Consider the following 21,598-nt stretch of genomic DNA (forward strand, 5'->3'; position numbering starts at 1 on the left):
CGCGAAAAGCAATAAATTATCAGAGAGTAAGTAACATTTAGTCTTTACATTTACACTCGCCAGTGACAATCTGAATCCATCAGACAACACAGCCAGGGTTACTGCACCATGAAATGAGGTTTTGAAGCTAGAATAACAACCATCTCTATGTCAAACTGTTGGAATTAATGCTCACCGAATGAAGGCCATTATTGCTGAACTTTACACAGTAACTCCTATGACATTAGAAAACTATCATCTCACATTATGTGGAAACTTTAGTTAATATTAAGTAATATAATAATCCTTGAATTTTATATCGCGCCTTATCACGTCCTTGAGACGTCTCAAAGCGCTTCACAGAATATACTGTAAAGTGAATTGATGGTGTATTTTGTGGGCAAAACGCGGCAGCCAATTGCGCACAGCAGCGTCCCACAAACACTCGTGGATTGAGTGACCAATGTAGAACTATGGATCCACTCCCCAATTTTCTCTTCGAAGGTCACTAAATTGAGAACCACATCTACAAAATAAAATCTTCCTTGAGATGGCTCGAGTGTAAGATGGGTCTCTCTGGGAATAACAGATTCTGAGACAAAATACTTGACTCAAAGCAAAGCCAAGTAGGTCATCGCTGATCAGCCACGTGGCCAGTCAATAGAGCTTGGAGTTACAGTTGCCCAGTCCGCCAAGCCTATACCAGGCTCTGTAATTGCCAGTTTTTATATCAAATCTCTCTCCAGCCTGCCTCTAGCCAAGAACATAAAGGTATAACAGAACAGATCAAAGCAGCGAGACTAATTATACAGATGTCTTTCTCGCTAATAATGTATTAGGATTGTGCATCAATTTAGCTTTGTTACAAATACTCTCAAGGGGTTTACCCCACTGACTCCTATGTTATTAATAATAATACTCACATTTGATACAGCACCTTATCACGTCATTGAGATGTCTCAAAGCGCTTCACAGAATATACTGCAAAGTATTCTGTATATTTTGTGGGCAAAACGTGGCAGCCAATTACGCACAGCAGTGTCCCACAAACAACAACAACAACAAAATTACATTTATAGAGCGCTTTTCACGTCGGGAGGACAGCCCAAGGCGCTGGGGGAAGGACTGAAACTGTCATGGATTGAGTGACCAAATTATTATTATTTCTCTAAAATGTAATGGCTTCGCTCAAACCACACTTTGAAACTTATTGCAGTACAGCAGTTCAGTAAAAAAAATCCCCAACAAATTAAACACATCAGATATAATAGCCTCAATAAGCCCCAGGAAGGTTGGTCTGTTTCTGGCACATTTGCAATGGAGCAGAAAACATCAACTGAAGCATGAAGTGGTTATGGAGCTGGGCTTTGTATTCCAAAGCACACACTGCTATTGCGTAATGTAAGCATGGGTGTTAGCTCAGGCAAGCAGCTTCTAAGGAAATGGACTAGTTGCAAATTATCGCTTGCCTGGTGTGATCTAATGTGTAAGGGATTGGCTGCTGTGTGTGGTCATTTTGAAACTCAAGCTTGTGGATGTCACACAACTTTATCATCAGCAGTTCATATTCAATCTCATGCTGCTATGAAATAATCATACTGAAAAACTGAGTGCGAACTCAATGGGCTTTTTAAACTAAAATATTGTACAACAACTGCAACACCAACTTGAAATCAGTGAAGCATGAATAGTGCCAGTTAGACAAAATCTGGATGTCCTCCAGCCAACAAACTGTTGCTTCTCATCAATAATTATTTCCTTATTTCCACTCTCTGGAAATATAATTTAATAAAATGAGATGGGCCTTGAAGGACACGAGGGAGGGGGCGAGTTGAAGGGACTGCGGGATGGAGTTCCAGAGGGTGGGGGCAGAGAGGCCGAAGGCCTGACCACCGATGGTGGGCCGGGCGGGGAACCTGGAGCAGACCAGAGCCTGCTGAGCGGAGGGAGTGGACAGGTTGATATAACAATCTATTGACAGGATAGATTGGCCAATATCATTCTGGTTTCTCCTGGAAGTGATGCTCTTTGTCTTCTGATAAATGCAATGACTAGAACTGGTCATTCTAGATATTGGGAAGTTAATCTTAAGCCACTGGCTCTTTAGACGATTAAGCACCAAGTTTGAAACATAATCAATTAACAACCATTTCTGTTTTAATTTTTAGCGCGAAGAGGGATACCGTCGGGAGAAGTTATAAATTTCTCTATGTTGTGTAAAGAATGCAGAGAAAAAGGTGAGAAAATGATGGCCGCAGGTTTTATAATAGATAGAAGCTATTCCGAGCTATTCTGTGTAGCGATTTCTACCTGATTAAATAGGAAGGTAAGAATATAAGAATAAGGACAAGAATTTGCTTGGCGTAAGGAGACCAAAGGTCATCCAGTTTGCCTTCCACCATCCTGGCCGTTGCTTTGCATGTCGTGTCTCAAAGTATTTACTGTATTGCAAGATGTTGTTTTCTAACAGAAATCTATTTAATTTAAGCTTGAAACAAACAACATTGTCTGCTTCCACCGTTTCCCTCGGGTGGCTGTTCCACACGTTTACTACTCGCTTTTTTTAATCGGCTGAGAATAATGATTAGCACAATTCTCTGCTACATTTCACCCACAAAATATAGTCAAGTCACCTTACAGTCAAACTCTTTGAGACATCGCGAAGACATTATAAAGTGCTGCATCAAATGCAAGGTTTATTATTATTATTAGTATTATCTGTCCACACTTATGGGACAGGTCACAGTTTTTTTTATTATTATTTATCTCATTACATTTTCCCTGTAATTCTATGTAGCCAGAAGATGAATGTGTAACTGTGATCTCTGCTTAATTCATAATTGAGCCTTAAGGAATCTCTTACATTGAAGTGCGGGATTAGACTCAAGTGTCACCGTATTACATGCTATTCTTATTGTTTTTCCCCCAGGCTGGATTGTTAAATCACTGGAAGTTTCAGACACCAAGCGGGACCTGAAGTCAACCTATCTGTTTATTCTGGACATACTTCGTGCCACAATCGAACAAATGTACATATTTAAACATCAAAACATCTGTCATGATTTATTAAGATAAGTGTAGGACAGGTTTGGTTTTAAAACCATTTATATTTCCCAGTTATCCTAATTATGTTTCTCCAATCTACTGATTCTTCCCTTGGAGGAGAGCTCGAACGTTCCACTTGACTCCACTCCTTTGAGTGGATTTAGTAATAACAACAACAATAATAATATTATAATAATAACAATATAACGACAATAACAACAACAATAATAATTATAATAATAATAGCAACAATAATAATAATCTTTGCATTTGATATAGAGCCTTATCACGTCGTCGAAACATCTCAAAGCGCTTCACAGGATATACTGTAAAGTGAATTGTCTATATTTTGTGGGCAAAACGGGGCAGCCAATTGTGCACAGCGGTGTCTTGGGACGTCCTCCCGACATGAAAGGTGATATACAAAAAATGTAATTTGTTGCTGTTGTCACAAAAACCATCGTGGATTGAGCGGCCAAATTATTATTATTTTTTAACTTTATTTATTTGAAGGTATTATTAGTAATTAATTAAAGCGGCTTAATATTACCCTCAGTGGTTCCTTTTTAAACGGCGTTCAATATACACAGGAATTGACAATAACTAATGTTTTCATTTAGATCTGAACAGAATTTGAGGCTGAAGGATATTGGTTATGACAAACCAGTCATTTTCCTGCATTACGAAGAGACCAAGAAAGATGAAACCGGGAAATTCAGGAAGTTGATCATTAAGCCACCAGTCTCTGTGCTGCTCGAGGGATTGCCACGTATCCCAGTTATTAAGACAGAGAACCTTGATCTCACCAAGCTACGCTGTGAAATCAATGATGGATCAACCATCATATAGTATCCTTGAAAATGTATACACATATGTTCAGGTGCTATTCAGACTCACATGCTCTGTCTTTAAACTTCCTGATGGCTTTAATTATAATAATGTGGGGATATGAGAGGGTTGACATGTTAATAATACGTTAACATATAATAATAATAATACTTGCATTATTATATTTAACCGTTTCGCCCACAAGTGCACTGTCAGTGCACTTTACAGTATATTCTGTGAAGCACTTGGAGACATCTCAATGATGTGATAAGGCACTATTTCAAATACAAGGATTATTATTATTATCGTGGCATTTGATATAGCGCCTGATTACGTCATCTCAAAACGCTTCAAAGAATATATTGTAAAGTGTAGTAACTGTATTATGTGGGGTGATACCCTTTGACGATATTTAGTGTGTGAAGAATGGGGTCTATGGTGATCATTGTGTTCGATATCCTCCTTGACTGCTGGTACAGTTACCCTTCAGGAAGGATTGCTATCTGTCGTAGCCAATCTTGTTACTCATGCCCGGGAGCCTTTTACACCAACGTGTTCAGTGATACACCAGAGCATGTTATCCTGGCCTCTTTCACACCCTTTGGTCTTGGCAGTGTGTGCTTCCCCAATGGGTAAGAGAGTGAGAGAGAGAGAGAGAGAGTGAGAGAGAGAGTGAGCGAGGGAGAAAACTTTAGGAAGGATGTCACGGCCTTATCACATCTTCGAGACGTCTCAAAACGCTTCACAGAATACACTGTAAAGTTGTGGGTGAAACACAGCAGCCAATTGCACACAGCAATGAGTGTCCCACAAACAGTTGTGTATTGAGTGACCAATTTTTTCCCCCCACACCCCACGTGCAAGCAACTGCCAGGATGGTGGAACTAGATGGACGTTGGTCTTCTTTCGCCAGCAAATTCTTATGTTGTTGTGTTGTGCTGTTGTGTTGTTATGTTGTTATGTTGTACTGTCAGGTATTTGATGGCTCTGTGTATTGATGAAGAAGGGGGAATGGCAGCAAATGAGGATGAAACCGAAATTAAGATTTGGAAATGGCCGAGGATAGGCAAGAGGTTTGAACCAGTCCGAATTAAGGTACGTTTCTTATCAACTAACAATCAGAGCTCTTAAAGGATTAAAAAAAATATTAAACATAATTGTGCTAAACATGGAGGAATATGCCATTATGCTATCCGGATTTTCTGGCGCTGAATGTTTTGTGATCTTTTGCTTTTACATTCGGGTCTGAGGTGTTCAAATAATATTAAAATTGCTCTGTATATAGGGATCACCTTAGACTCACTTGAATAATGAAGTCCTGTTCTCAGTGATTAGAGCCCTCGCCTCACAAGTGAGAGGACCCGGGTTCGATTCCCAGGCAGGGAGAAATGTTGGGCAAGTTTCCTTAGTCCACAAACTTCTGTTTACCAGCAGTCAGTAGGAACCTGGTTGTCAGTCGATTGGTGGATCACTTTCCGGGGGTAATAATCCCTTCAAAAAAAGAATAATTTGATCACTCAATCCACGCCTGTGGGTGGGACTCTGCTCTACACAATTGGTTGCGCATTCTACATAATATACGGTCACTCCACTTTACAGTAAATGCTGTGAAGCGCTTTAAGACGTCTTGAAGACGTTTAAGGTGCTACATCAAATGCAAGGATTCTGAAATAGGGCTTGAACCCACAACCTTCTGACTCAGAGACGAGAGTGCTTACTAACTGAGCCAGGCTGACCCCAGTCATTAGCAAGAGCTGATATTATGCACATGCTATCTGCTTTAAACCCGCATTAATGTTACCAGCATTCCATGAAATCCTCTGTCTGCGTTTGAGACACTGATGTGCCTTCATAACCAAGAGGGGAACTATATATATATAATGTGTGTGTATATATAACTAGCAAAGAACAGCTGACCTCAGACACAGCCAACTGTGGTATCTGTTGGCACATCTGGTGACATCAAATCTGACCAGGCTACAGAAATGCTATTATTAGATATGAGAGCACATTTCTGGGGGAAAAAAATAATAATCCTTGCATTTGATACAGCGCCTTATCACATCTTCAAGACATTTCAAAGCGTTTCAAAGAATACACTGTAAAGTGAGTTGACTGTATATTTTGTGGGCGAAACACAGCAACTAACCAATCGCCAATCGACTAACAAATGGGTTCCTACTTACTGCAGGTAAACAGAGGTGTGTGGAGTAAGGAACCTTGCCTAAGGTATCGTCCTGCTACCCCATCCCCCAGAGGATCGAATTCAAGATCCTCATCCTCACCTACAAGGCCATTCACGGCCTCGCTCCCTCCTACCTCTCTGACCTACTATCCCCCTATCTACCCGCCCATACCCTCCATCCCTCCGGCTCCGGTCTGCTCCACATCCCCCGCCCCAACCGCCCTACCATCGGTGGCCGAGCCTTCAGCCTCTCAGCCCCGAGGCTCTGGAACTCCATCCCCAGTGCCTTCGCCGCTTCCTCCCTTTCCTCCTTCAAGGCCGGTCTCAAGGCCTTTCTCTTTGACCGTACCTTCAGCTCCTCTCTCGACTCTCTACCCCCTCCTCGCTCCCTCCCTTCCCTCTCCTCACCCTGACCATTCCCCCCCTCCTCGCCCCCTCCCTTCCCTCCCCTCACCCTGACCATTTCCCCCCTCCTCGCTCCCTCCCTTCCCTCCCCTCACCCTGACCATTCCCCCCCTCCTCGCTCCCTCCCTTCCCTCCCCTCACCCTGACCATTACCCCCAATGCTCGGGTCCCGACCCAACTGTCCAGCGCTTTGAGACGTCCTCCCGACGTGAAAGGCGCTCTATAAATGCAATCTTGTTGTTGTTGTTGCTCGGGAATCAAACCTGGGTCCTTTTGCTTGTGAGGCGAGCTCTCTAACCACAAAGCTATGGGCTCTTTCTTCACGATCATTTCTACCAGGTCCTGTTGCCCTCCGTGCTGGATGGGGTGATTCCCCTCAGCTGCCGTTGCTGTGTTATGTGAAACCCGACTCTGTAAGAATTTGTCTGTTCCATTCCTTGACCGCAGATTAATGAGAACATCACAGTGCGGGTGTTAGGGCAGTTCTCTATCTGGCTGATATTCCGATGGTATTACGAGGTGTTCCGCTTTCCTGTCGCCTCCCTGTTGGATGTGATTCCTCCCAAACCAGAAGAAATGGTGAGTGCCTGACCGATTAATACATAATTAATAAATAATAATAAAATTTATAAAAGTATTTCCTTATTCATTCCTCTTTTCTCACTCCTACTTTTTCTCATTTGCGAGAGACCTGGGTTCAATTCCAGGCAGAGGGCGAAACCTTGGGCAAGTTTCCTTACTCCACACAGAGCCTAATAATAATCCCTCCAAAACAAAACAATAATAAATTGGTCATTTTCAATCCACGGCTCTTTGTGGGACATTGCTGTGCGCAATTGGCTGCCGCGTTCGCCCACAAATATACAGTCAATTCACTTTACAGTGTGTTCTGTGAAGCACTTTGAGACGTCGAGAAGATGTGAAAAGCGCTATGTCAAATGCAAGGATTATTATTACTATTGCTAAATAATTAGAGAAGTGTCCCATTATTATAATAATAACAATAATCCTTGCATTGATACAGCACCTTATCACGTCTTTGAGAAGTCTCAAAGCACTTCACAGAATATACTGTCAAATGAATTGACTGTATTTTGTGGGCGAAACGCGGCAATTGCCAATTGCGCACAACAGCGTCCCACACAACAGCCGTGGATTGAGTTATTGTTATTATTTTTTTGAAGGGATTATTACCCCCAGAAAAGTGTTCCGCCAATCGACTAACAACCAGGTTCCTACTTACTGCTGGTAAACAGAGGAGTGTGGGGTAAGGAAACTTGGGTAAGGTTTTGTCCTGCCCGGGAATCAAACCCAAGTCCTCTCGCTTGTCAGGCGAGGGCTCTAACCACTGAGCTACAGGGACTCCAACTTTTTGTACCTGAATCTCTCTGCTATAAATACGAAGCAAATCCTGTTTCATTGCCAATAAACTTTCCCCACCAGGGAAAAAAGAGGAATAAATAGGCAAGTGGCAGCCAGTTTAGGAATCTAACACCTGACGGGGCATGTCTAGTCGCAGAGTGCGAAGGTGGAATTTCATACTTTACACTCGACCAAATGTTGTCAGTGAGCAGCGGCCCCGAGAGCGCTTCCTGTCAAGCCATCAGCCCGGCCAACCCTTCCTGTGGCTGGATCTTGCCATCAGCCACCCCCTCCCTGCAGCATTGACGTGGACAAACACTATTCTTAGGACACAACAAGGACAGGAAACCACCACCAACCAGCCTGTGTGCGCGGTTTCCTTGTTTTATCACGTGTTCATGATATCAGCCCACCTGCTATCCTGTGGGAGGTTTCAGATGAAGAATTACTGCACCCCGAAACTCCCTCCCTCCTTCCGCCTCACCCCCTCCCTCCCTCCGCCTCACCCCCTCCTTCCCCATTTTCAGGTCGTGCCTGAAGAGCTTCCTTTTCAACCGTGGTTACAGTCATCTCCCCCCCAGCTCTGGGATGCTGCTCTGTGTGAGGGGCGCTGTGTAAATGCAAGTTGTTGTTATAGCTATGAAAATGGAGCCACATAACGTGGAGTCCTGTAGCTCAGTGGTTAGAGCCCTCGCCTCACAAGCGAGAGGACCCGGGTTAGATTCCTGGGTGGGGAGAAACCTTAGACAAGTTTCCTTACTCCACACAGAGCCTAATAATAATCCCTCCAAAACCAAAAACAATAATAAATTGGTCATTTTCAATCTACGACTGTTTGTGGGACATTGCTGTGCGCAATTGGCTGCCGTGTTCGCCCACAAATATACAGTCAATTCACTTTACAGTGTGTTCTGTGAAGCGCTTTGGGACGTCGGGAAGATGTGAGAAGCACTATATCAAATGCAAGGATTATTATTATTATTAATATTATTATTACATGCATGTGCAAGGATAGCATTGATCATGTGATGATCATATGACATGACAATATGGAAGCATTGACCTGTGATTGTTCCCTGTCTTGTTTGGGAATTATTGGATTTGTGAGGTATTCATTTTTTTTGCCCAGCCACGTGTCTAACACACATGGAAACCCATCACCGTTGCTTAAGAGTCTCCAAACCCAAGCTGAGAATTCCATGCATCCCCCTACACATGGAAATCCCAGAGATTGTTGGAATGGAATGCGCTCTCACTCTCTCTCTCTGGAGGGACACATCCTGTTTACCTAATTCTGGAGAGTATTAGGCACAGGTTGGCAAGAGCCAAGGCTTGGGGGGACCCCAAAGTATGTGTTGGGTTATATACCACACACACAAGTATATTTGTTGAACAAAGACAGTATGAATTGGAAGCTCAGATGTGTTGAATATTCCTGTATTATTTCAGGGTTACATTCAGACTGACACCAAATTTACATCAAAGATTGGTAAAGAGCTCTTAAGGATCAGAGCAATAAAACTGAAGGAGAAGGCGATGAAGAATAAAGGGTATAAAAGAAGTGTAAGTGATGAATGTAATAAAGCAGGAGAGAGAGTGAGGGGAGATTGGGAAACACTTAGTTTGTATCTGTCAGACAATCAGGAATTAGCACAGACCTGAGTTCAGAATCCTCGTCCTCGCTTTCAAAGCTCTCTGTGTTCTTACTCCTCCCTACATCTGTGACCTGCTAACGTCATATCGACCTGCCCGCTCCCTCCACTCAGCAGGCTCTGGCCTGCTCCACGTCTCCCGCTCGACCGGCCCTACCATCAGCGGCCGGGCCTTCAGCCTCTCTTACTCCACCCTTTGGAACTCCATCTCAGTCCCTTCGTCTTGTTCCCTCCCTCGCCTCCTTCAAGGCACGACTCAAGACCCTCCTCTTCAATCACGCCATCGGCCACCCTCCTACTTCCACCCTCCCTGCCCTCCACTCCTCCTGATCCCAACCCGCAGCTCAGGTCCAAATCACTGACTGTCCAGCGCTTTGGGACGTCCACCTGACGTGAAAGGGTTTGTGTAAATGTCATCTGTTGTTGTTGATTGTGGTTAATATACCACGAGTATAAATCCCGCGAGTATAAAGTCTTTCCTTTTCCCCTCCCCCAAGCAAAGGAGCCAATCAATTGGTCAACAGATGAAAAAGGACTCAGTAGACCTCTACAGTCTCACGCTATCCATGCATTTTCTGGCACAAGATCTGTGGCGTACACAAGTGAAGATAAGGCAGATCATACAGGACTGGCTGAACTATTATCGAACTGAAACAGGTAAGTAGATATTATAAACTTAAGTAGCCATTGTAACTGCACCCTTTACAAAATACAGCTAGGAACATAGGAACAGGAGGAGGCCATTCAGCCCCTCGAGCCTGTTCCGCCATTCTATTAGATTATGGCTGATCTGTACCTCAACTCCAATTACCCGCCTTTGCCCCGTATCCCTTGATACCCTGACCTAACGAAACGTAGGAACCCGGTTGTTAGTCTAATGGCAGATCACTTTTTCGGGGGTATTAATCCCTTCAAAAAAATAAGTAAATACATAAACAAATAAAAATTTGTTCACTCAATCCACAACTGTTTGTGTTACAGTGTTGTATGCAATCGGCTGCTGCGTTTTGCCCACAAAATACAATCAATTCACTTTACAGTATATTCTGTGAAGCGCTTTGTCAACCTCTTCACAATGACGGTTCTTTTTCTGTCCAGGACTAAACCGACTTATTCCGTTCAAGTTGCCCGACTCTCCTACCAGAACCCATCACCGGAACCTGCGTTCAAAAATAGCTATGCCTCGCTCCAAGAAAGAACATCTTCACAGCAGAACAGAGGTGAAGAGTTTCAACTCCGAAGAAATTTGCAAACAAGTACAGTGTTTACCTCTGAGCCCCTCATTTATCAAGTAAGTAATACTCAAATCTTTCTAGATGTATAAAAGATAAATTTGCTTTATGGAAGAAAAGGGGAAATGGAGACCCTGCTGTGATCACTGTATGAAAGCTTCCGTGGTTGTGCCGAGCAGCATTTGAGTGCAACTATTGACTGAATCAAGCGCCCTGGGACACTACCCTGTGTGAGGGGCGCTATATAAGTGCAGGTTGTTGTTGAATTAAATTGATATAGCACGAAGCGGAACTCAGATGCTGACCGCTGGACATCAAATTAAACTCCCGCTCAAGTTCAAAGATTCAAGAAAGCTGCCGCAACCTTCTCTTACCGCCCCACACCCACCCCCCACCACCACCGGCACTCTCTCACCCTCCCTCTCCTCCATTGCCCTGATTAAAAATAATCTGGTCACTCAACCCACGGCTGTTTGTGGGGACGTGTGCAATTGACTGCTGTGTTTCGCCCACAAAATATACAGTCAATTCACTTTGCAGTGTGTCCTGTGAAGCGCTCTGAGACGTCGCGAAGATGTGATAAGGCGCTGTATCAAATGCCAGGATTATTATTATTATTAACACAAATGTTTATAATTTTACTAGGAATTATTTGACGGCGAGCATAAAACGTGACAGTTTGGATGAGGTGAAGACAGTGAAACGTGTGCCTAGATTTCGCAAGCCTGTCAAACTAAGGTAAAGCTGAACAAAACATGACACTGACCTGAAAGAATATATCACAGCCAGTGCAGTTTGCTGGGACATTGCATTAATCAGGGTCGAATTTTAACAAAAAGTTGCAAATAATAATAATAATCCTGGCATTTGATACAGCGCCTTATCACATCTTCGAGACGTCTCAAAGCGCTTCACAGGATATACTGTAAAGTGAATATCAAATACAAGGATCATCAACATTATTATTATTGACTTGACTGTGGTTTTGCCCCACTACAGGCACAAGGGGAGAAAAAGGGCTTTGACTGACGTGGTCCTTTTGCTCGTTCTTTCCCTGGGTCCAACCACTAATCTCTTCCTCTCTCCCCAGTGTCCCTGAAGATGACAAACCATGGCTCAGTTCCTTCAACCCGTGTCCTGTGGCTTTGCGGCTGGAGATGATGGGGGAAGGAGTCAAACGCTGCAAATGCAGTAACCATAAGGTTCCCACTATCACTGACCTGGAGTATGATACCTTCCTCAACACCCAGATGCCTGGAGTTGAGCAAATCCTTGTTGTCTATGTGGTGTCGTCGGAGCAAGGCAGAGACATAGTGAATGAGAACATGTTGGAACAGCTTTACGAGAAGAAAAACCAAAACCGCAACTTGCCCTGTCCACAGGTCACTTAGTGTTTGGAACTCTCTCTCTCCCTCTATCCCTCTCCCTCTCGCCCTCTCCCCGCTCCCCCTGCGCCTCACCCCTTCTTCAGGTTGCGCCTGAAGACCTTCCTCTTTGACCGTGGCTACGGTCACTTCCCCCTCCCCCCGGCTCAGTGTCGTGCTCTGCCAGTGTCCAGCGCTCTGGGACGCTGCCCTGTGTGAGGGGCGCTGTGTAAATGCAGGTTATTGTTGTATTTGCTGGGCAGAGCCCTCAGCGCCTTATCTACTCAGCTCAGTGTCAGCCTGGCTCAGTGATAGCACCCTTGCCTCCGAGTCAGAAGGTTGTGGGTTCAAATCCCACGTCGCGACTTGAACTCACATCGTCTAAGGTAATGATGCTCCAATGCAGCCCTGGGAGGGTTGGGGAGTGTTGCAGGTGCTGTCACACATATTCTGTGAAGCGATTTGCGATGTCCTTCTGACAATGATGAGGCGCTATATCAAATGCAATGATTATTATTAATATTTAAGATGGCAAAAATTGTGACAAGATACCTTAGATTCACTGTATCATGTGGCACTTAAACATTCTGCATTAATCATTGAGACATTGGAACTCATGCAGCCTTGACCGAGAAGTCCAAATTGTGTAGCTCCAAAAATTCCAATTGTTCAGTGTGTTTTACTGTTTTATTGTGTACAAGACTAGGAGAACCGGAGACTGGTGTGAAAGTTTAACTTAGCCATACCGTTCTGTGCTGCCTCCGCTCCTCAATTCCTTTTCCTCGCTTACTTTACAATTGTTTGTGTAACCCTTAAAAAAAAATTGGTCACTCAATCCACCACCGTTATGTGGGACGCTGCTGTGCGCAATTGGCTGTCGTGTTTTGCCCACAAAATACGCATCAATTCGCTTTGCAGTATATCCTGTAAAGTGCTTTGAGACATCTCGAAAAGACATATAAGGCGCTGCATCAAATGTAAGGATTGTTATTATTGTTTTTAAGTATAAATTTATAGCATGAGTTGGCATGAGGTTGGATGAAGAGAGGGCAGTCATTGGCTTTTTTGGGCGGAGGGGAAGTTTGAAATAGCAATGACGTTATCCTGTCTTCTCCTTCAACGATCTGCTTACACTTTCTGCCATGAATTGCATGTTTGTGTCGTGCGGTTTTCAAAATGCTTTCAATTGTGGAGAGAGAATGACGGATGTCCCTTTACATGGAGCCAGGCTGGGGAGCCTATCATAGGACTTGACCATTATTTCTTCAGTACTGTACTGTGTCTCTGGTTAAAACCATCCACACAGAGAATCGTATTATTGTTCCTACCCACAGCCAACGTTAATTGTATTTCCTGTTGATTTACAGAGCCAAGCTGACTCATACCGTCTGATAAAATATGATATCAACACGGCAGCTGAACAGTGGGGAGAAGAGCTTCCATTACTACAAAAGCGACATAATGTCGACCCAGGCATGTTCCTGGTAAGAGAGGAAGTGGGAATGTGCGGGAATTTTAACATAAGCCACAACAAAATAATGAATTTACGCTGATCTCTAGCCAAGGCGACAGTTACACCCATAATAATCATTTTTATTTTATAATAATAATCCTTGCATTTGATACAGCGCCTTATCACATCATTGAGACATCTCAAGGCGCTTCACAGGATATACTGTAAAGTGGAGTGACTGTGTGTTTTGGCAGCCAATTGCGCACAGCAGGATACATTAAATGTCTTAATTCCTATTGGGTTGGGGTGTGTTCCCCACATGGTAAGTGTTAAAGAGACAAACACCATTTTGAACTTATTATTATTATTTGTTAACTCGTTGACCAAATTATTATTATTATTTTGGACAATGGAGGATATATTGTACCAACAAGAAACTTACAGTTTTCCTGATTGCTGCGGTTGTAACTAGTATTACGTTTAGAGAGCGGGTGAACTAACGCACAGAAGCTATCCTTAACTACCCTTAACTGCCTGCCAGTAAGTTGGTAATCACAGTCAGGACAGCAAATAGAAAATGTTGCACCATCCCAGCAGAGGGCCCTCTTCTTTGCCTCCATTGTGGAGCAGAGACAGGAACTTACTGTTGTACCTGAGAAGCTTTATTCTGTCGCTGGCCACTGTCAACGGGACGTCTGGCCAGCTTTCCCGCTGCTTGTCCAGCTAGGACCATCCCCTCACACAGAGCAGCGTCCCAGAGCTCTGGACAGTGGCGCAGCACGTCATTGAGTCGGGGGTGGGGGGGGGGGAGGTGACCGTAGCCACGGTCGAAGAGGAAGGTCTTCAGGCGTGACCTGAAGATGGGGAAGGAGGGATAGAGGGAGAGAGTTCCAGAGTTTTGCGACGTAGTGGATGAATGCTCTATCTATATCTACTGTAATCTCATTGCCCTGCTCTTTGCATACAACCTTTTAACCTTATTTTTCCTCAATTTTTCCTTAATCTAATTCCTGTTTAAATATTATTAAAGAGTCAAATTCCGCAGCCATTCATAATGCGGTATTGCACATTACAATCGGCCTTTGTGTTAAATAGGGAGACTGCATTCTTAAATAAAATCAGAACTTCCTTTCGTAACCAAAAGATTTATTACTTAGGAGGGAGGATCTGTTATTGTCGCTACTTAGAAATGTGCTGAGTACCTCCAGAATGATAACAATAGCTTGGGGCAAGGCTGGGACTGGGTCTTAACTCATGGTACAGAAAACATTGGCAATTGCAGTGTACAGAAGTCTGCTGGTTAGTGCTTGTGCTGCAGCTCAGTGGTTAGAGCACTCGCCTCGCAAGCGAGAGGCCCTGAATTTGATTCCCGGGCAGAGCGAAACTGTAGGCAAGTTTCCTTACCCCACACGCCTCTATTTACTTGGCAGTAAGTAGGAACCCGGTTGTTGGTTGATTGGCGGATCGCTTTCCAGAGTTAATAATCCCTTCCTAAGTAAAGTAAAATAATAATAATGTGGTCACTCAATCCACGGCTTTTTGTGGGGACGCTGCTGTGCGCAATTGGCTTCCGCGTTTTACCCAAAAAACATACAGTCACTACACTTTACAGTGTATCCTGTGAAGCGCTTTGAGGCGTCTCAACAACATGATGAGGCGCTTTATCAAATGCAAGTATTATTATTATTATAATTCATTCACGCTGACTTTTGGAACGTTTAAAGAGCTAACGAGAGAATTAATTCAGCCAGATTTTAATATTTGAAATATTCCTGGATTATGTTTTTGAATCATAGATCTTGCATTGAGTGGAAAATGCAGATAAAAAGCAGATAAAACTAAAATAGCCCAGTTATTTATTTATACGTACTATATATGCCCTGGACACATAGCAGAGAGATTAGCGGCTTCCCCTTTTATTGCTGAACTATACATTATAGAAAACTTACAACAAATGGCGAAGTAGATGGAGCTAACATGAGATAATGTTACCAATCTTCCTAGTTTTCTCACAGTAATCTCGGGGAGCATTGGCTGGAACATGTATTTTTTTCTACCAGTAAAGGGCAGACTGTCGATTGTTGCCATCAAGTCTCACACCTCAGCCTTTCAAATGATTCCAATCTAAAATATGAATTGTGTGAATGACTCTGACCCCTACAACTGGGCACTAGTGTGTCAGATAGAGAATTGCATAAAATCCCTTTTTTCCTTTTTGTGGAGTCCTGTAGCTCAGTGGTTAGAGCCCTCGCCTCGCAAGCGAGAGGACCTGGATTTGATTCCAGGGCCGGGGAAACATTGGGCAAGTTTCCTGACTCCACACTCCTCTGTTTACCAGCAGTAAGTAGGAACCCAGCTGTTAATCGATTGGTGGATTGCCTTTCCAGGTGTAAAAATCCCTTCAAAAACATAAATGAAGAATAATTTGGTCACTCAATGCACGACTGTTTGTGGGTTGTTGCTGAGTGTAATTGGCTACCGCGTTTTGCCCACAAAATTCACTTTACAGTATATTCTGTGAAGCTGTTTGAGTGCCCCTCATGCAGGGTGGTGTCTCAGAGAGCTTCAATCAGAGTAATGCAAGTTGGTTTCCCCAAAGGGCAGCTGCTACCGTGATCCTTCTAAACGTTTCCTGACATCTGCTGAGGTCCCACCTTGTTCCTGGGGTCTGGTTGGCATTCAGCCCCGCAAACGCCAACACTACATTAGCTTTCCTCACAGGAAAAACAAGTTTCAGATGACAGCCGGCACATGTGGTTCCGTTCTGTGCAACAATAATCAAACGTAAGCAATTCTACTGGGGTGGAGTCCTGCAGCTCAGGGGTTAGAGCACTCGCCTCACAATTCGGTATATGCGGTAAAGCGCTTTGAGACGTCGCGCCGATGTGAAGGCGCTGCTTCAAACACAAGGATTATTATGTATTATTATGATTCTAACAATTTCTAAATGGAACTAACAGAACATGTCAAATCTGCTCAATGTTTTACATCACTGACACACTCCCAGTCACTGATAAGCAATTCTCCAGGACAAAGAACTGTCTTATTGTGGAACTGCTTGAACTTTGCCCCTTTGAAAGTGGCAGGAAACTGCAGGCGAGTCCTAATGGCATTGCCACAGGGAGAAAACTGATAAAAAGCACAGCTTTATTTCACTATTTATGTGTGCTGTAGACAGTGAGGGCTTGGCTAAGAAGACTGCTGCTCTTTGTATTGCCATGTTACTTACTCATAACAATTCTCCTGTCTTTCTGCATTTGGTTGTACAAGAATCAGCTCCGTGACTGCATCCTGTTGTGTGCACTGTAACTCCTGTCGCTCAACGGTTAGAGCACTCGCCTTGCAAGCGAGGGACCTGGGTTTGATTCCTGGTCAGGGCAAAACCGTAGGCAAGTTTCCTTACTCCACACGCCTCTGTTTACCAGCAGTAGATAGGAATCCTGTTGTTAGTTGATTGGCGGATCACTTTTCCCGGGAGAAATAATGCTTTCAAAAAAATAAAATAACAATAATTTGGTCACTCAATCCACGACTGTTTGTGGGACACTGCTGTGCGCAATTGGCTGCCGTGTTTTGCCCACAAAATATAGTCAATTCACTTTACAGTGTATTCTGTGAAGCGCTTTGAGATGTTTTGCAGACCTGATCAGGCGCTATATGAAATGCGAGGATTATTATTATTATTATTATTAATAATGAACGTCTTTAGCTCTTGTCACTGGTGATGAGTGTTTACCTTGTTGTCCACAGATGTACGGTGGGGGGAAGTTATTGTTTGCTGACTATATCCTTAATGGATACAGTACCTCCAGCAAAGACCTCCTGAAGCAGATTACTCAGACGTGGGATGATTACCTAATGGGTCACCATCTGCACGAGGACTTCAAGTTCAGGTATTCTACTGCTTTTATACATTTCAAACAGTCGTGGATTGAGTGACCAAATTATCATTATTTTTTTATAAGGGATTATTACCTCCGGAAAAGCAATTCGCCAATGAACAAACAACTGGGTTCCTACTCACTGCTGGATAAACAGAGGCGTGTGTGTGGAGTAAGGAAACTTGCCTAAAGTTTCGCTCTCCCCGGGAATTAAACTCGGGTCCCTTCGCTCACAAGCCAGTGCTCTAACCACTACGCTACAGGACTTCACATATGAGGATTTAAGGACAAATAGAGAGGGTGAGACGAGAAGTGAGACGAGGGCAATAGTAGCTGAAGGTTCGGGCACAGGGGATGACAGCAGAACACAAAATAGCGGAGAGAGTGAGCAGAGAAGATCAGAGAGAAGAGGAGGTTATGGGGCATGAAGGGATTTATAGGTAGGTGAGATTGAGAAGCCTCAAGTCGAACAGTTTGGAAGACAAGTTACCAAGGACATCAGACAGGCCACATTTGGAGGTTATGTTCACGTTCCCTTGCAACATTTGGAGTTCAAGCCTTTAACGTGGGAATCAGTTGCTGAACTGACATCCACTGCAGCGTACAAGTCTGTACAAAACTCTTATTCCATACAATTTAAATCATACGCTTAACGAAAGTAACCAGTCTGGTGCAAATCAACTTAATTATAAACAACACTGTTTGTCTGTGACTTCAGAAGCCAATGAGCAAATAAGTGCACGTTACAGTGTCATAAATGATACGTCTTGGCTGACAATATAAATAGAGAAAATGTACAGGTTGGAGAGGGATCCACAGACACTATATTGTGAGAGAGATGCCTGACTCACCCACCCAGCTGAAGATAGTTCACTGTAAGGACAATGGCCAATAAAGACATTAACAAATATAACAATGATAATAAATAATAATCATCCTTTCATTTGATACAGCACCTTATTACGTCATTGCCACGTCTCAAAGCGCTTCACAGCATATGCTGTGTGTTTTGCGGGAGAACCAGAGCAGAGCATTTGACAGTGGCAGAGCAAGTTGCTAAGCCGGGGCGGAGGGGGAGGTGACCGTAGTCACAGTCGAAGAGGAAGGTCTTCGGGTGCGACCTGAAGATGGGGAAGAAGGGGGCAAGACGGAGGAATAGGAGAGTGTGACAGAGTTTTGGGATGTAGTGGCTGAAAGCGCGGTCACCGATGGTGGAACGGAGGGTACAAGCGACACGTAGGAGGCCAGAGCCAGTCGAGCGGAGGCAGTGGGTAGTGGAGTGAGCAGGTTGGAGAGGTAGGGAGGTGCCAGGGCATAAAGGGCTTTGAAGACGATTGAGAGGATCTTGAAGTCGATCCGTTTGGTGATTGGGAGCCAGTGCAGCCTGGCGAGGACTGGGGTGATGGGGGGGGGGGGGGGGGTTGGAGTTTAGTATGTCTGAGTGTGGGCGGCAGAGGTTTGGATTACCTGGATTTTGTAGATGGTGGAGCTGGGGAAACAAAGAGAAAATATTGTTTGGAATACGAAGTGTAACCTTTCTCCGAAGCATGGACCAGAAACCTTGTGGTGATATTATTTAAATTCCTTTTTACTTACCAATCGCAGACCCATGTCAGTTATACCTCGAATGACTGTGGTTCCTAATGTAGAGCCAGAAGATGGTTTCTGGGCCACCTGTCCTGAACCTTTTGACAGACCATTATCCAAAGGGGCCTTTAAGCTGGACAAATGCCTTCAGTCTTATGACAGGTGAGATAAATGTACTGTATACAATGGGACCTTCACTGGTGGGGCACTGCTTACAACTGCAATCCTGAGCTGTAGAGACTGGAAGACTTTGGTTTGTGTTGAACTAGTCCAGGATAGTTCAATTGGTGGCCCACCCCCCCCGCCTCCTCCCTCCATTTCACCTGGCCACTCCCTCCATAACCCGTAAACGTTATGTTATTTTTCTGGAAGGGAAACACAAAGATATTTCTTATGCGGCTTTGAAGGCACAATCACCAGCACAACATAAGTAATAAGTCTGTTGCTGTTGATCACCAGTTATGTTCGGCTGCTGGAGAAACTAGACAATCATAATAACAGCAATTCATGCCATCAAAACAGCATTGAAGACACTGAAATAATTATTCCAAATGTACAAGTAGAACTCTAATGTTCTATTCCTCTAAAGAACAATCCTTGATCAGCTAGTCTCTTGAAGAAGCAATGAAAATATTAAGACCAAACAAAATCAACTACACTGTTAGCATTTATATCATCTACGACAGTACTGAAAGATGAATGTCTCTCTAGAATTGCAGTCTGCTCTCAAAACAGATTTACAGACTGATGGGTCGGTAACCAGAGAACACAAATTTAAGATAATTGGCAAAAGAACCAGAGGGAAGACGAGGAGAATTTTTCTTTTTACCCAGAGAGTTGTGATGGTCTGGAATGTACTGCCTCGGAGGGTGGTGGAAGCAAATTCGAAAATAGCTTTCCAAAGTGGATTAGATAGATATTTGAAAAGGAAAACTGTGCTGGGCTATGGGGGAGTGGGACCAGTTGGTAGTTCTTTCAAAGAGCCGGCACAGGCACACTGGGCCGAATGCTCTTCTGTTCTGTGAGTTATTATGATTCTAACTCTATGAATGTTGTGATAACTGACAAATAATAGAAGAATGATATGATCTTTCTCTTACAGGACAATACCAGTCACAAGGTTCATACCCCTGAACTTGTCCCAAACAAGTTACCTGATTTGTGAGCAGAAAAAGATACCTGAGATATCACATATACCGACAGATTCTTGGATGAAGAGTTGCTGCCCATTTAAGCCAGCGGATATAACACTGGGGCAACAGGATAAAGCCAGTCTACTGGCGTATAATATGCGTCATACCTAAGTGGGAGCAGTGGCTGTACGTTAATAATCACAATGTTAAATTCAGCTGAATGTAGCTATGAAGAAAACAGCGTTATTCAGAACTGTGATTCAACCCAAAATCTGTAACAACAAAATTACATTTCTATAGTGCCTTTCATGTCGGGATGATGTCCCAAGGCACTGAAAGCATTCAGAAGCCTTCAAGAATCTGCTGTAAGCGTAAGGGATGATTCGTTGGGTAAATTAACTTTTAGGGACCATTAGAAAAGATATATTCATGCATTTAGCACTTGATATTGCATTTTAGCTCAGCATCATGAAGTAAATATAAGGTTGGAAACTTAATATAATAGTTTAGTAGCTAAAGCCTAGTGGCAACGTTACTGGTGGTGAAGTCTACACCACCAAAGTGAATGACATCTAATTATGTAGATTAATAAATACCAAAATCCTCATTCATTAATTTCAGTGGAAGTCTGCCTATTACCATGTCAAAATAAAGCTGAACTTTATTGAATTATATCCTGTAATTAATTTTTAGCTCTAAATGTGATTTAAATTTATTCCTAGTCACTGTGTTTTAGAGTATTATGTTTTATGTTCATGACATGTAGATTGTGAGAATACACATTGTATTTTTCTGTGACACGTTGCAAAATGGTTCTTCTCAACTTAAAATGTAAAGCAGTGGTTTATTTATATTTTTTCCCCATTTCAGAATGGATCATGTTCCATACAATAGATTTGTCAGAGCACAGAAACCTTATATATTTTATTATATAGTTTATTATATAAAGGGCTGAATATATTAAACTGAATACAACTGAATATTAAACCGAAAAAAATTAACCCAACACACAGGACACCCAGACCAGGTTTTCACCTGAGCATTAGATAATTTAAGAAAGGCTAACCCTTGTGAAGATTATCTGGGCACTGCTGATGACAGCACAGCCAGTCCGACAAGACCATGAAGGGATTTAAAGATACATTTACACAGCGCCCGCTTTTCACATCGGGAGGATGTCCCAAGGCGCTGGACAGTCAGGGATTTGGACCTGAGCTGGGGGTTGGGATCGGGGTGGGGGGTGGATGGCAGGGAGGGTAGAGGGGTGGTCAAAAAGGAGGGTCTTCATTTGGGCCTTGAAGGAGGCAAGGGAGGGGGTGAAGTGAAGGGACTGTGGGATGGAGTTCCAAAGGGTGGGAGCAGAGACACTGAAGGCCTGACCGCCGATGGTGGGGTGGGCCGGGCGGAGAACATGGAGCAGGCCAGAGCCTACTTAGCGAAGGGAGTGGACAGGTCAGTATGGAGTTAGCAGGTCACAGCGGTAGGGAGTAGT

At 43.6% G+C, this 21,598-nt stretch overlaps 1 protein-coding gene across 1 annotated transcript; it reads left to right on the top strand.

The window, feature by feature from the left end:
- The first annotated feature begins 3,785 nt into the window (after positions 1 to 3,785).
- LOC103188911 (uncharacterized protein C3orf20) lies at positions 3,786 to 20,367 on the top strand. The gene is made up of 13 exons (XM_042335166.1): positions 3,786 to 3,872; positions 4,332 to 4,484; positions 4,827 to 4,947; positions 6,890 to 7,021; positions 9,254 to 9,367; positions 9,954 to 10,113; positions 10,555 to 10,747; positions 11,334 to 11,426; positions 11,779 to 12,070; positions 13,420 to 13,536; positions 17,256 to 17,398; positions 18,992 to 19,135; positions 20,076 to 20,367. Exons 3-13 carry the CDS (start codon positions 4,834 to 4,836, stop codon positions 20,275 to 20,277), a joined length of 1,704 nt encoding a protein of 567 aa, XP_042191100.1. The 5' UTR covers positions 3,786 to 3,872; positions 4,332 to 4,484; positions 4,827 to 4,833; the 3' UTR covers positions 20,278 to 20,367.
- Positions 20,368 to 21,598: the final 1,231 nt, after the last annotated feature.

Source organism: Callorhinchus milii, unplaced genomic scaffold, assembly GCF_018977255.1.
Source record: "Callorhinchus milii isolate IMCB2004 unplaced genomic scaffold, IMCB_Cmil_1.0 Scaffold5, whole genome shotgun sequence".
Taxonomy (NCBI): domain Eukaryota; kingdom Metazoa; phylum Chordata; class Chondrichthyes; order Chimaeriformes; family Callorhinchidae; genus Callorhinchus; species Callorhinchus milii.

Excerpts from the sequence above, each read along its gene's own strand:
- LOC103188911 (XM_042335166.1), top strand. The coding sequence starts at position 4,834 with ATGGCTCTGTGTATTGATGAAGAAGGGGGAATGGCAGCAAATGAGGAT. Across the intron at positions 10,748-11,333 it reads CTGAGCCCCTCATTTATCAA|GAATTATTTGACGGCGAGCA; the intron begins GTAAGTAATACT and ends TAATTTTACTAG. Across the intron at positions 12,071-13,419 it reads GCAACTTGCCCTGTCCACAG|AGCCAAGCTGACTCATACCG; the intron begins GTCACTTAGTGT and ends GTTGATTTACAG.